General features: G+C 37.9%; 1 protein-coding gene across 1 annotated transcript; it reads left to right on the top strand.

Annotated features, from left to right (window-relative positions):
* The first annotated feature begins 396 nt into the window (after positions 1–396).
* LOC102860706 (olfactory receptor 2B11-like) lies at positions 397–1,335 on the top strand. The gene has a single exon (XM_006896318.1). It carries the CDS (start codon positions 397–399, stop codon positions 1,333–1,335), a length of 939 nt encoding a protein of 312 aa, XP_006896380.1.
* The last annotated feature ends 14,457 nt before the right edge of the window (positions 1,336–15,792 follow it).

Here is a 15,792-nt window from a genome sequence, read left to right as displayed (position 1 = left end):
ACAGTTAGGCAGTAGGTGGGAACCTCAGACCCAAGCCTGTATACTTTTAATTTTAAATTGTGTAGGTAGCTCAATCAAGGTTTTTCATCCACAAAAGTAAATTCATCACTTATAGAATAAAAAAAAATACAATAACTTATAAAATAAAAAGATAGACATGATTTGATGGAGCTCTGCCAGAGTCATTCTTTATGAGTTGATTTATCTTTTGTCTTCTGTTTATGTCTTACAGACAATGTTCAAATTTTAAGACATTACTATTCCTGGAATAGTCTTCAACTTTCTGTACCCTATTTTCTGTGTGTGGATGATCTGTGCATTGCCCTGTTTTGTTATTTTTGACATCTTTCTATTTTCCTTACCACTTTCTACTGCAGATGAAATAAATTGATGACAATGGCACAAAATAATAAAAGTCATCCAGATGAATTCATCCTCCTAGGCTTTGCTGACTATCCTTGGCTGGAGCTGCCTCTCTTTATTATTCTTCTGATCATATACCCTATGACCATAACGGGAAACATTGCCATCATCCTGGTATCCAAGCTGGACCCCAGACTCCACAGCCCCATGTATTTTTTCCTCACCAACCTCTCCTTTCTGGACATGTGTTATATTACAAGCATTGTCCCTCAGCTGCTGGTTAACCTAGGAAGCTCCAAAAAGACCATCAGCTATTTGGGCTGTGTAGTTCAACTTTATTTTTTCCAGTGGATGGGGAGTACAGAATGTCTGCTCCTAGCTCTCATGTCCTTGGATCGCTACATGGCTATCTGCAGGCCTCTACACTACACTATCATTATGAACCAACGAACTTGCTTCCTACTAGTTTCCATTGTGTGGCTGAGTGCAATAACTGTTGTTGTCTCACAGGGCACAGTAACATTACAACTTCCTCTCTGTGGTATCAGCCAGCTAGATCATTTCTTGTGTGAGATTCCTGTTCTGCTAAAGATTGCTTGTGGTGAAAAGCATGCTGTTGAGCTCATGCTCTCAGTAATATGCACTTTTCTTATGGCTATTCCACTTTGCTTAATTCTTATTTCATATATTTGTATTGGGCAAGCTGTACTGAAGATTAAGTCTTCTGAGGGAAGAAAAAAGGCTTTTGGGACATGTTCTTCTCACCTTATTGTTGTTCTTTTATTTTATGGCCCAGCTATTAGCATGTACCTTCTGCCTCCTTCCTCCATCGCAAGGGACCAGCCCAAGTTCATGGCTCTCTTTTATGCAGTGGTAACACCTACACTCAACCCCTTCATCTACACACTTAGAAATAAGGATGTGAAGGGAGCATTAGGCAACCTCATAAGGAATATTTTTGGTTCCAAGTGAAAGATGGTAGATAGTAAATGAAAGTATTTAATGAAAAAAAAATGGGCTCATAGAAAATTTTCTCTACTAATGCTGTTTGGTTTATACTTCCCTACCATGTCTTTAAGATTATGTTATTATTTGTTGTTAGGTGCCATTAAGTCCAGTATGACTCATAGAAATTCTTTGAACAGCAAACCTATCCTTTGCCATCCTTACCATCTCTGAAACACTCAAGTCAATTGCTGAAGTTACCAATGTAAAACCATCTTACTGGGGTCTTCCACTCCTTCACTGACTGCCCTCCCCCCATATTTCCAAGCATGATATCCCTCTCCAATGAATAGCTTTACCTAGTTACATGTCCTAAGTCTGAAAGATGAATACTCTGCTTCTTTGCCTCCAAGGAACACTCCAGATTCCCCTGCTCCAAGACATATCTGTTTGTTCTCTTGGCAGTCCATGGTATATTCAACACTCTTCTTCAGCACCACAACTTCTTTTGTCATCCTTATTTATTGTCCGGATTTCTGATGTGTAGCAAGTGATTCAGAAGACCAGAGCCTAAATTAATCCCACCCTTTGTCTTCAAACTGACATCATTACTTTTCTGTACTCTGGAGAGGTCCCTGATAGTGGGCTTAGCAATACATCTCTTGATTTCCTGACTGCTGGCGCTAAGGGTGTTTATTGTTGATACAAGGAAGAGAAAATCATTGAAAGTTTCAATCCTTTCTCATAATACTGACTGTTGGTCCTGTAGTAAGGACTTTCATTTTCTTAGAGGTTGAGATGCAAACCATACTGAAGTCCCATACTGAAGTCCTTGATCTTCTGTAGCAAGTGCCTCAAGTCCTCTTCAATTTCAGCAAGCAAAGTTGTGTCATTTGCAGGTTATTGGTGAGTCTTCCTCCAATGCTGGTGTCACATTCTTCCTTATAAGGTCTGGATTCTCGAATTATTTGCTCAGCATACAGGTTGAATGTTGTTGTTAATTTTCTTCAAGTCGACCACGACTCATAGAGACTCCTATGAACAAAAGGCCTGAAGCCCCTCTACAACTATCGACATTTATCAAAGTTGATAGAGTTTCTGGAGGCATGTTCTTTAGGAAGTGAATGCCACTCCTGCTTCCAAACAGGTTGAATAGGTAAGGATAAAGATTGCAACACTAGCACAATCCTTTCTTGATTTTAAACCATGCAGTTTCCCCTCATTCCATTCACACAACAGCCTCTTGGCCTAGGTATAGGTTTTGCATGCATACAATTAAAGTCTTCTGGAATTATGATCCACACAGTCAAAAATGCATTTGCATAGTCAACAAAGCACAAATAGACATTCTTCTGATATTCTTCATTCCCAAATATACCATGTCTGATATACTTTTCTTCTAATTGTTATTTCTTTAGAAAGACACTACTGAACATTTCAGCAATTTTTGCTTGATGTTCCTTGCATTTATCATACTGATCAGTCATCATTAGTTTCTGTTTTCCAATTTTCATAACTCTTAACAGAAATTCAATATTTCCTAGGTAATTTCATTATTTCCTCCATTCTCTTTAATTCTTGATTTTGTTTTTGTTGTTAGGTGCTGTCAAGTCGTGTAAGACTCATGGTAACCCTAAGAACAACGTATCTGAACACTGCCCTATCCTGTGTCATCCTCACAGTTTCTACTATCCACTAATTTATTTTGATCTCTGTACATATTTTTGATATCTCAGGTGATACAATAGAATATTTGTCTAATTACTACTGATTTATTTCACTGTCATAACTTTTCCATTTGTAAGATGTAGTAGGACATAATTGTGCTCTATGATTGACTAATGTCCTGTTGTACTAATACGACACACTTTGTTTACTATTTGTTTATCAGTATTTTAGATCATTTCCACCTTTCCCCCAATATGAATAGTGTTATAATGTTTGTTGCAGAAGATGAAGGAATGCAGCCTTTGGTATAGATTGCATCTCAATATCAAAAAAACAAATAAGCAGTGTCATGATGGATGGAGAGGAGGTTGAAACTGTCAACAGCTTTATCTTACTTGGATCTATAATTGACACCCTCAGTATGAGCAGTAAGGAAATAAGGAGATGCATTGCAGTGGGAAAAATCTGCATTTAGGGACCTTTTCATATTATTGAGGAGTAGTGATGTCAGCTTAAGGATTTAGGTGCCTCTGATTCACACCATAGTCTTTCTGATTACTAGCTATGCATCTGAGACCTGGACAATGAATAACCATGATAGAAAAATGATGGAAACCTTGGAGCTATGGGGTTGGAGAAGAGCACTGAACATCTCATGTACAGCCAAGAGAATAAACAGTTATGCCTTGGAGATGGTGCAGCTGGAGTGCTCTTTGGAGGCAAGAATGATAAGGCTTCACCTCACATACTTTGGACATGTTTCTAGGAGCTGCTTCTCCATTCCTTGGAGAAGGAATGATGTTGGGAAGGGTGGAGGGTCTGTGAAGGAGAGGAAGACCCTCAACCAGGTGGATTGATGTGGCATTTGCCACAATGGACTCTTGTGTGTCAGGAAGTGTGAGGACAGCCCAGGACAGAACAGGGTTCAGATCTTTTGTTTATAGGGCTGTTATGAGTCATGCTCGACTCAATAGCACATAACAAAAAGAACAAAAACATAGTGAACATTGATGAAAAAGTACCTGTTTGCATTCCTATTTTTATTTCTTTTGTGTGGGGACACTAGTGGAATTGTTTCTATTTTGATGATGGTTTTAGGCAAGGTTGATAAGCACTGCTTGATAAATACCAGTATGGACATTTTGTTTGTAAAAACACATTTGACTTGTAATATGATATTAACTGTTTTAAGTAATGTGCTGTCTGTGTGTATATGAATCTTAAATCTCATATGTGTGAAATATAAAATGTATAACATGACTGTTGGTGTTGTTGTTGTTATGGCCATCGAGTCACTTGTGACTCACAGTGACCCTATGTACAATAGCTCTAAACCCTGTTCTGTCCTGTGCCAATCTCACTGTCCCTGACACACCTACCCTGATTACCCCAGTCACTGAATCAATCCCATTACCTACGCTAAATTGTAAACAAATGAAAAGTGACAAACAACTCCACCGTAGAACAATTTCTAGTATTATAATTAACTCTCTTATTATTGTGCCATGGTGTGACATGACTTTCAATTTGTGTATTTTAGATACCCTGAGCCCCTGTTTATAAATCATATTGATGACATGTGAACTAGACAGGCCCTGATAGACCCTTAGCAGACAATAGCAAAAGTTTTAAATGACATATAAAGCTATAATTTATTTTTCTGCCAAGGGTAATAAGCTAGAGTCATTAAGTCTTTGTCAATAGATGTTACTCCTCCAAGACTGAGATGCTATTGAATATCTGTCTGTCATTGTCATTAACCTAAAACTTCAGATATGAGAGATATCCCCTGGGGACTATTCATTAAAGGAAAATAAAAGCTTAAATGTTGAAGACTTGATTTTAATTGAGGGTAGGTTTGCAAGAGACAGTGAGATTGGCTCAGGATAGAGCAGAGTTCAGGCACAAGGTCACTATGAATAGTAGTCAACTCAATGGCACATAACAACAACAACAACGTTACCCTACCCTACACAAATTCTTTGTCTGAATTTATATCTTGGGATTTTACCTAAGAGTTATACAATGACTACGCTGCAAATAAATGAGTTTATGAATGGTAAATCTGATAATGTTTTACATAATTTATAATAACATTCCAATTGGAAACTTTGCTATATCTGTGTCTTATTAACTAGCATGAAGTTCAGTTTGACTTTGCTTCATTCATTAATGTGAAAAAACACTTTTTATTAGTAGAAGATTTAAGTGTAGATTTTAAATTGATTCACTGTTAAGTTTTGACTTATATTTCTCAGTTTTGACTTAAACCTCTCACATGGCATATTAATAAATATGTTAATATATATGTAATTTATTTATAAATTTATCACTATATGCTTATGACTTTATATAAAACTCTCACTATGTGGTCAGTGTGCCATCTCTCTATATTTGTTATTACCATGTTATTTAGAAGACTGGCACTTTGTGTTTCTATTATTACTTTTATAAAAATGTCATCTATATCTATTTATTTTTATAAGACTACCTTAAAGGTAAACAATCCAATTGAAAAATGGGCATAGGATATGAAGATACTTCACCAAAAAAGACATTCAGATGACAAACAAACACATGAAGAAATGTTCAAAATCTCTAGCTCTAAGGGAGATGCAAATCAAAACACTATGAGATATCATCTCACCTCAGTAAGAGTAGCAAAATTTAACAGGACAGCAGACAACAAATGTTGACGAGGTTGTGGAGAAACTGGAACACTTATAAACTGTTGGTGGGAGTGTAAGTGGTACAACTACTATGAAAGGGTATGGAACCTTATCAAAAAGTTGGAAATAGAAATACCATTTGACCCAGTAATTCCACTACTGGGAATATACACCAAAGAAACCATAATCGCCCCCAAAACAGATATATGTACACCCATGTTTATTGCAGCTTTATTCACAGTAGCAAAAAGCTGGAAATACCCTAAATGCCTATCAACAAACGAATGGATAGAGAAGCTGTGGTATATTCACACAATGGAATACTATGCTGCATTGAAAAACAAGGAACTCATGAAATATTATTAAAAACTGGTGACCCTGGAGGACATTATGCTGAGAGAAATGTCAAAGAAAAGGACAAATACTGCCTGGTGCCACTGTTGTAAAACAGGACTGATATTGGTGTTGGGGAGAGATTGAGGAAGATGGAATAAATAATGTATACTGCACTGAAACAGATGAGAGAGAGAACTGTTTAAAAGGGATATGTGGTTAGATATAATTGTCATGACAGGAGTCCAGAGAGAAGGCTGCATAGTGGAGTGGACCTGGGGGGAGGGATTGTAAAACAATGTGGGGAACTTTTACTTTTCAAAGAGAAGAGTGTACTGGGGGGGGTGAGTAGGGAGAAAAGTGCAACAATGAATGAATGGAAATCCAAAATATCTGTAAATTTTCATTAAAATTAATAATAATAAAATTTAAAAAATTCAGAGACTTAAAATATAGACAAGAGAACTTAAAAAAAAAGAATACTTTTTATATGTTATATATTGGTTTCTAGTACGTATGACTGAAACAATAAATCTTTTTAGATGCCTTTATTAAAAGCTATTTATTTTTAAATTTAGAATGTATAATCAGTGAAGCATTTCTTCTTCACGTATACTTTATTCTTCTTTTCTTTTGTGGCCTTTGCTTTAACTACTGACAAATATGTATCAATGTATTACAATTGACCACCACAATCAAGTTGATTGCAATTTACAGCAACTTTCAGATTTCCAAGGCTGTAAATCTTTTAGGAAGAAATTGCCCATCTTTCAAATCAGCCACATTTTGGTTAGTAGTGCAACTTACACACACTACACTAACACAGCTCTTCATCTATGTACTAGGAAATGTGGAGTATTTTTCATGTGACTGTAGCAAAAGGATGCGATATGTCAAAGATAGTGAGGTTGGCTCAGGATAGGACAAGGCTCAGAGTTGTTTTTCATAGGGTTATTATGAGTCATAGTTGATTCAACAGAACATAATAACAACATTATCTCCTATAATCCTTCCTATAACTCTGAAGCGCTTGTTTCAGAAGACCAAAGACTGTAGCCTTCAGTGGATTATATCTTTTTTTTTTGAGTGGATTATATCTTAATATCAAAAAGAATAAAACAAAAATTCTCACCAATAGCATACCTTCATGATAGTTGGAGACTGAAACTGTCAATTTCTTCAGCCTCCTTGGATCTACAAACAACACCATTGGTACAGAAGTCAGGAGATTAGGAAACATACTGCACTGGAAAATTTTTCAATCAAGGACCTCTCCAAATTATTGAACAGGAATGATGTTAGATTGAGGACTAATGTGTGCCTGATTCAGGCCATGGTCTTCTCAATTATTTGCTGCACTGCTGAGAGCTAAACAATGAATAAGGATGCTAGAAGAAGAATTGATGCCTTTGAACTGTGGTGTTGGAGAAGAGTACTAACTATTTCATGACTGTCAAAACAACTAACAGGTATGCCTTGAAAAGGTGCAGACAGAGTGCTTCATGGAGGCAAAGATGATAAAACTTCATTTCAAATAATCTCGTTAGCTTATAGATTCAAAAGGTATGGAGAAAGGATACATCGCTGATTCACTCATTTGTTTGTCTGTTTATTTATTTTTCACTCCTTTCTTGATTTTAAACCATTTCCTTTTGGAAAGCTTCTTGGTGGTTGTTGTCGTTGTGTGACGTTGAGTCACCTGCAACTCATAGAATCCTGCCCAGTCCTGAGGCAGTGTCACTAATTCTGACACACCAACCCCCATTGTCCTAGTCACTGTATCAATCCATCTCATCTGGGGTCTTCCTCTCTTGCACTGTCCCTCCAACCTTCTGAGCATGAAGTCCTTCTTGAAAGAGTGGCCTCTCCTGGTCACGTGCCAAAAGTATGTGAGATGAAGCTTCAAAATCCTAGCCTCCAAAGAGAAACATGGTTTCACCCTCTCCCAAGACAGACTTGGTTTTTTTTTAGCAGTCCATGATATGCTCAAGATTCTTCTTCTGCACCACAATTCAAAGGCATCAATTCTCTTCTGTCATCCTTAGTCATTGTAAAGCTCTCTGATGCATACATAGCAAGTGACTGTAGAAACCATTTGGTGCACCTTAGTCTCTAGACTGACATAGTTGTACTCGCCAAATTGTACCGAGAAATCTAGAGGACAACCATCTGACCAACTTACTGGAAGAGATACATATTTGTTCCCATTCCAAAGAAAGGCGACCCAATCAAACAATACCATTACTATCACATGTAAGACAGATTTTGCTTGAGATTATAAAAAACCAACTAGAACAGCCTACCAACAGAGAACTTCCTGAGGTTCAGGCTGGGTTAAGAAGAGGCTATGGCCCTAGGGATATTATAGCTTATGTTAGATCTTAGCTGGAAGAGAGGAATACCAGAGGAATGTCTATCTGTGTAACATTGATCATGCAAAGACATTAGACTGTGTGGATCACAACAAACTGTGGCTAGCTCTTAGAAGAATAGGAATCCAAGAATATTTATTATGCTTATGAATAACCTATGCTTGAATCAGGAGGCAGTTGTCAGAACAGAGAAAGGAAACACTGCATGGCTAAAAATTGGGAAGGGTGTATGTCAGGGTTGTGTCCTCCTTCCATACCTTTTCAACCTATATGCAGGACAGATAATCTGAGAGGCTGGGCTATCTGAGGAGAAATGTGGCATCAAGATTGGAGGAAGAATCATAAATAACCTGCATTATGCAACTGAGAAAACCGTGCTTGCTGAAACTGAGGAGAACCTGAAGTGCTTGCTGCAGGAGGTCAAGGATTTCACCACCAAGGAATTCACCATGGGTGATTGGCAGCATTATGATAGATGGTGAAGAGACTGAGATTGTTAACAGCCTTAAATTGCTTGGCTTCACAATCAACACTCTGCAGGCAAGAAATCAAAAGACAAATTGCATTGGGAAAGTCTGCTGTCAGGGACCTCTCCAGAGTACTGAAGAAGAATTATATCAGTCGGGAGACTAAGGTGTACCTGACCCAGGCCATAGTATTCACAATTATTTTTTATGCATTATAAATCTGGACAATGACTAAGGATGATAGAGAAATGATGCCTTTGAGCTGTGGTGCTGGAGAAAAGTATTGAATATACCACGGACTGCCAGGATAACAAACAGGTTTGTCCTAGAGAGGGTAAAACCAGGCTGCTTCTTAGAGGCAAGGATTCTGAGGCTTTGTCTGACATACTTTGGGTATACTGAAAGGAGAGATTAGTCCTTGGAGAGGGACATCATGCTTGGAAGAGTGGAGAGACAGTGCAAAAGAGAAAGAGCCTTGATGAGATGGATTGATTCAGTGACTGGGTTAACAAGGGTAGATGTGTCAGAGACAATAAGGTTGGCACATGATGGAGCAGGTTTCGGGGCTTTTGCACATAGGGTTGCTATGAGTTGCAAGTGACTCAAAGGCACACCACAACAACAACTAGGAAGATATTAAAGATGATATTTTTGCTGTTGTTCTTACTTTTATTGTTATTTGAATTACAGTTATTGATAAAACTGTTTATACTTTCCATTACTTATGCGCATTTTATCTTTTGGTATCAATTATGATCACCACATCATAAAAACTCTCATCCCACTTCCTCCCTGTGATTCTTGTTTCCAGTCATCCATCTATTCATTCTCTTCTGCATTCTAAGCTTTAGCATTGGGGAAATGTTGCTTCTTTTATTATGTCTTGTCTACTTCCATCTCTACTCTTTGCCATTTCAAAGCTGAGGAGACTGCTGATCTTTTTCAACAGAGCAAGCTGGCACTTTTGACCTACTTAATGAATTCATACTTTCATTTTATAGGCAACTATCTGTTGTTTGGCTGAAAGTTGAATTACAGGAGTGGTGTATTTCCGGGTTCATAGGGAACTAAAGGCTTAATGAGACTGTGGCAATAGGGACAGGTGTGTCAGAGACAGTGAGATTGGCGCAAGATAGGGCAAGATAGGGCAGGGTACAGAAGTATCGTTTATAGGGTGAAAGTTCCGAGTTGATGGCACATAATAACATTATTGCTGGGGTAAGATGAAACTCACAGTTGTTTCAATTTAGGTCTCTTTAATGGCTAGCAATCAAAAGTATTTCTCGTGTATTTGTATGCTGTCTGAATAGCTTTCTTCGTAAAATGCCTATTCATGGAATAAGAATCTTGAGGATTCTTATAGTTCCAGGAATGCCTTTATTCTCTCTTGCACTGCTTTGCAGCAGTGGTTCTATAAAGGAGTCACATGATTTATGGGTGACACACCACATTGTCTCTATCAGTCATTTGGTCATAGAAACCAATAATTTGCATTTTTAGTAGCTTCCTCAGTGAGCCATATTTTAGAAATAATTGCATTAGACTTTTCAAACTGCCTCCAAAACTACTTCTCATTTGACATTCACCAAAACCCAAGGAGTTTAAGAATAGTTAAAGCAGATACCTTCAATATGGAATATTATGAAAGAAATCAAGTCACCTGGTGCTAAATCCCTTAAATTACTTCATTCTGTTTTATAACTTAAAATCCGAAGCACTTTACTTGTGGAAGACTAAGATCTGTAACAGAGATTTAACTCTATTGCAATTCTAGAAATAGACTCAGACATCATGGAGTTTCTTCCTGACCTTACAGCACAAGTCTTGTTGTTTTCATGGGTTCTAGACCATCTAGAAGAGAAGAAATTAAGTGTCAGAATATGTTCTTAATGATTCTCAAACCAAAACCAATGCTGTAAGCTTTTAATTTGAAATTATATACTATCTCAGCAATGGAATTTCACTAACAAGGTAACCTTATTGTAAAAAGAGCAAGGGTCATGTGGGGATGGTCATACCTGACCATTAACCAACTTTGCAATGGGGAACTGTCCTTGTCAACAACAACAACAACAACAACAGCAATACAAAACCAGTTCCTATGAGGTCAAACATGTCCCACATACTCCTGTACCACTTTTTACTCTTCCCAACACCACTTTTTACTCTTTCCAACACTAATCACCAAAATCAAGTGTGATAACTCACAGACCACAGAGAACCACGTTGGGGAAGTCCAAAGGCTACAATTAGTAGCCTAGTACAGTCAGCTAGGACAGCTTCCAAAATGTGCTCGCGGGTACCTCAGCCTTGAACCTTGTAGCTTCAGGTTAGTGTTACAAATTTCTCAATCCTGCCAATATTGGTTCTCTCCTTTATTTATTCCCTTCCCAGTCTTCCAACAAACTTGAGCAAAAACCTCTTAGCCCTCGTTCAATGGCATAGCAGTTCCAAGGGCTGTTCAGGTCTCTGGTTTTCCACTGAGACTGCTATGGATGTAGTTCTGGTAGGATATAGCCTGGCTGGTGCAAGAAATTCAGATTCTGAAGGATGCATCACATTCTCTTGCTTTCTTCGCTGGTAGTGAGATTTCTCCTATTCTCCTGGATCCAATCAATTTAATTGGCAAGATTGGGTAATAATCCCCCTGTGGATTGGTGAGAATAGCCAATCCCTTTATGGGTAGGCTAGCACACTGTATTCACATATTTCTACCAATGCCCATGGCAAAGTAAGCTAGTAGATTTGAAAGCCATTTTGAACAACAGGCCCTTAACACCAAATTTGCCTATGGCAGTGCTCAGAATATTATAAATGAAAACAGTAGATATGATGTGGTGGAACTCTGTGAGCACTCTTGTTGATGGGTTTCTCCATTTTCATAATGGTTTCTGTCTTTATCTTGTTTCCATTTAAAAGAATTCTCTGTAGAATATGTTCAAATCTGAGAGTGTTCATTTCCCCTGGAACAAGATGGCAACAAGGTGTATGGGATTCAAAGATATCCTTCCTAATGCTATTTCCTGAGGTATAGAGAATTCAAAGAAGCACAAAGGAAGAGTCTTCCCTCCCCCGCCCCTCCCCCCCTTCCAAATTGTTTTTCACCAGACCTGGAGGCATCTCAGATAATCATTCTTGGATATAGAGTCCTATGACTTTTATTAAGGGAAAAAGGCCTGTTTCTCCATTTTAAAACACTGTTTAGTCTCTCCAATGTAGAGACTACTGACTTTGAATCTCTTAAATAATCACAAGGGAAATTAACAGTTGAATGTAAAAATAATTGCAGTTAGATACTTAAAAAACTGTTTTTCAATATGTATAAAGTTTATATGTTACTCTATTTTGCTGTTGATTTATAAATTTCAGCAGTAATTGTACTAACTGAATTCTGGCCTATTATTTCCTTTGTTGTGCAATATCCTTCTTTTTTAAAAAAATTATTATTAATTTCAATGAAAATTTACAGAGACTTCGGATTTCCATTCATTCATTGTTACATTTTTCCCCCTCCCAACCCTCCCCCCAGTACACCACCTTCTTGGAAAAGTAAAAGAAAAATTCTTTCCTTGTTTTACAATCCCTCCCCCCAGGTTCACTGCACTATACAGCTTTCACTCTGGATTCCTGTCATGACAAAAATACCTAATCACATATCCCTTTTAAACACTTTCCTCCCTCATCTGTTTCAATGCAGTATACACTATTGAACCCATCTTTCTCAGTCTCCCCCCAACCCTGAGGTCAGTCCTGTTTTATAACAGTGGCATCATGCAATATTTGTCATTTTGTGCCTGAGATACTTCACTCAGCATAATGTCTTCCAGGGTCACCCGTTTTGAATAATAGTGCATGAGTTCCTTGTTTTTCAATGCAGCATAGTATTCCACTGTGTGACTATAACCACAGCTTCTCTATCCATTCATTTGTTGATGGGCACTTAGGTTGTTTACAACGCTTTGCTATTGTGAACAAAACCACAATAAACATGGGTGTGCATATTTCTGCTTGGGTGGCAGTTATGGTCTCTTTGGGGTATATTCCCAGTAGTGGAATTGCTGGGTCAAATGGTTATCTCTATTTGCAACTTTTTGAGAAAGTGCCATACAGCCTTCCACAGTGGTTGCACCATTTTACACTCCCACCAACAGTGAATAAGGGTTCCAGTTTCTCTACAACCTCGACAGAATTTGTTGCTTGCTGTTCTGTTAAATTTTGTTATTCTGACTGGGGTGAGACGATATCTCATAGTTGTTTTGATATGCATCTCTCTTAGAGCTAGGGATTTTGAACATTTCTTCATGTGCTTGTTAGCCATCTGAATGTCTTCTTTGGTGAAGTGTCTGTTCACATCCTGTGCCCATGTTTCTATTGGATTATTTATCTTTAACTTGTTGTGGTGCTCAAGTATTTTATAAATTCTGGATATAAATCCCTTATCTGATATGTCATTACCAAATACTTTTTTCCAGTCTGTGGCCTCCCTTTTTACCCTGTTGGAGAAGTTTTTGGATGTGCATAGGGATTTGATTCTTAGAAGGTTCCATTCATCTATTTTATCTTCTCCTGGTTGTAGGTGTGCAATATCCTTCTATCTTTACCTCTACTTGACTTTTTAAAATGGAGAGTTTTGCCTCCACATAACCTGCAGTATACAGATCACACAATCTTACTTGTTGAAAGTGATGAGGACTTGAAACACTTGTTATAGAGGGTCAAGGAATGCAGCCTCCAATATGGAGTGTATCTCAATATCAAGAAAACAAAGATTCTTATGACTGGACTGATAGGTAACATCACGATGAATGGAGTAGAGATTGAAACTGTCAACAATTTCAACTTGCTTGAATCCACAGTGAACACCCTTGGTACCAGCAGTCAGAAAATCATGAGACATATTGAACTGGGAAAGTTTGCAATTAAGGACCTTTCCAAATTATTGAGGGGTAATGATGTCACTTTGAGGAGTAAGGTGCATCTTATTCAGGGAATGGTCTTTCTGATCACTTGCTATGCATCTGAGAGCTGGACAATGAATAGAGATAGAATAAGAGGAATTGATGCCTTTCAGCTGTGGTGTTGAAAGAGCACTGACCAAAAGAACAAATAAAAAGTCTTGGAGAGACTGCATCTTAACAGATGCAGCGCTCTTTGGAAGCGAGAATGATGAAGCTTTGCTGCACATACTTTGGGCATGTTGCTAGGAAGGGATATTCCTTGGAGAGGGACATGATGGTCGGAAGGATGGAGGGTTGGTGAAGGAGAGGAAGAACATCAACCAGGTAGACTGACATGACAACTGCTACAATGGGCTCTAGTGTGTCAGGAAGTGTGAATTTGGCACAGGAAAGAACAAAGTTTAGATCTGTTGTTCATAGGGTTGCTATGAGTTGTGTTCAATTTGATGGCATCTAATAACAACAATAGTAGTGTAAGAAGAAATTCTTGTTGCACAATGTATAACACATTAGGCTTTTAATCATAAAGTTGATGGTTCAACTCCATAAATAAAATTCAGGAGAAGTCATAAAGATTTATATAGTGTTAGAAACTCAATATGTGTCAGAATCTGCCACACCTGCCTTGCCAGCTGCACGGTCTACGGCATCAGTGTGACAAGCGATGCGTGACTACAGGCTGCCAGGGTCCTCCAGCATGATGAAGGCAAAGGTTGAGCTGAAGCCCGGATATTTGTGGAGATGTCTCACTCAAACTCTAGGGCTGAGTCAGGATTATAAAGTGTTCTGGGGAATGGGGTCTATTATGTTTAGTTACTTTCTCCATCTGTTTTGCTTTTCTTCCTCAAGTGTTCCTGCAATTCCAGAAAGTCCTGGAAAGTCAGAGAGCACTGTGAGTAATCATTACTTAGAAGAAAGGCTGGATGTTCCTGGAAATGGGGGGCAACCAAATCTAGTTGAAAGAATTCAGAGCATTGAATACTTCATTGAAAATATATTAAGAAATATTTCTGTAAATGAATCAGATAACACACCCTTTGCTATGCTTGTACGTCATCTAAATAATGATTCTAATGTGCCTTTGTATAAAGCTTTGGACTAGTTAAAGAATAAAACGAGCTAGGCCTCCATGGTGTACATTAAACCCTACTGAAAAAACTGAAGTATTAGCTGGAATTTCCAAAGCAATAGAGAATTCATTATAAAAGGTCATATTATTGCCATGTTCATTATATAGAAACCGCCTGTCAGACTTTACAAAAAGTGAAAGAAACTTTTGAGAAGTGGCCAAACTAGTAACCACACGTCTGGCGTCTTGTTGAAATGCACCTTGTAAGACCGCATGCTTATGATGTTATCCTTTATTAATAGCTTACTGATCTGTTTGCGTCAGCTGTTTCTTACAACAGCAAATGTTAGATTTTTCAAAGTAAAATTAAATGTCATGTATCTGGCATAGTGACAAGAAGGATTGTATAAAAAGTTCATTTATACTCAGTAAAGTTGGCAGCATCACAATCTCTCTCTGGTGTTGTCTGTCCCGCCGAATCCGTTCCCACCTGACATCTTCACCACATCCCTGGGTCGGTGTCGAGACCGCTCACATCCCGGTCTGCGACAAGAATCAACTGATGGGAGTAAGTTTTTCTTATTTTGCTTTGTTTTTATGTAATGTGAGATTTTGGGTCTGTCTCTAGAGTTTTATTGGTGACAGTACATAAAGTTTTACACTTTGGGAAGAGTTTTTTGACAGATTTCATTTTTTTCCTGTTTATTTATGTCTTCTCCAGAAGGTTTGTTTCCAGAATTAAGGTTTATATTTAGTGTAGGTATATTTTTACTGGGGACTTTATTTTTGTTTTCCAGGTTTGGTAAAATTTTATAAGAATAATATAGATATTTTACTCAAAATTCTGAGAAACAACGCATTGATTTACTGTTCCCTAATGTTGCATTTTGGAATGGATCTCGCTCAGTCCTTACAAGAGAGTTTTTCAGAGTTGTTGTTATGTGCCAT

Source organism: Elephantulus edwardii, unplaced genomic scaffold (genome assembly GCF_000299155.1).
Source record: "Elephantulus edwardii isolate Elephantulus edwardi_28Jun2011 unplaced genomic scaffold, EleEdw1.0 scaffold00184, whole genome shotgun sequence".
Lineage (NCBI taxonomy): Eukaryota > Metazoa > Chordata > Mammalia > Macroscelidea > Macroscelididae > Elephantulus > Elephantulus edwardii.
The sequence above is the reverse complement of the archived record's forward strand: the minus strand, read 5'-3'. Positions and strand labels throughout refer to the sequence as shown.

Coding starts and splice junctions, on each gene's coding strand:
- LOC102860706 (XM_006896318.1), top strand. CDS start 397: ATGGCACAAAATAATAAAAGTCATCCAGATGAATTCATCCTCCTAGGC.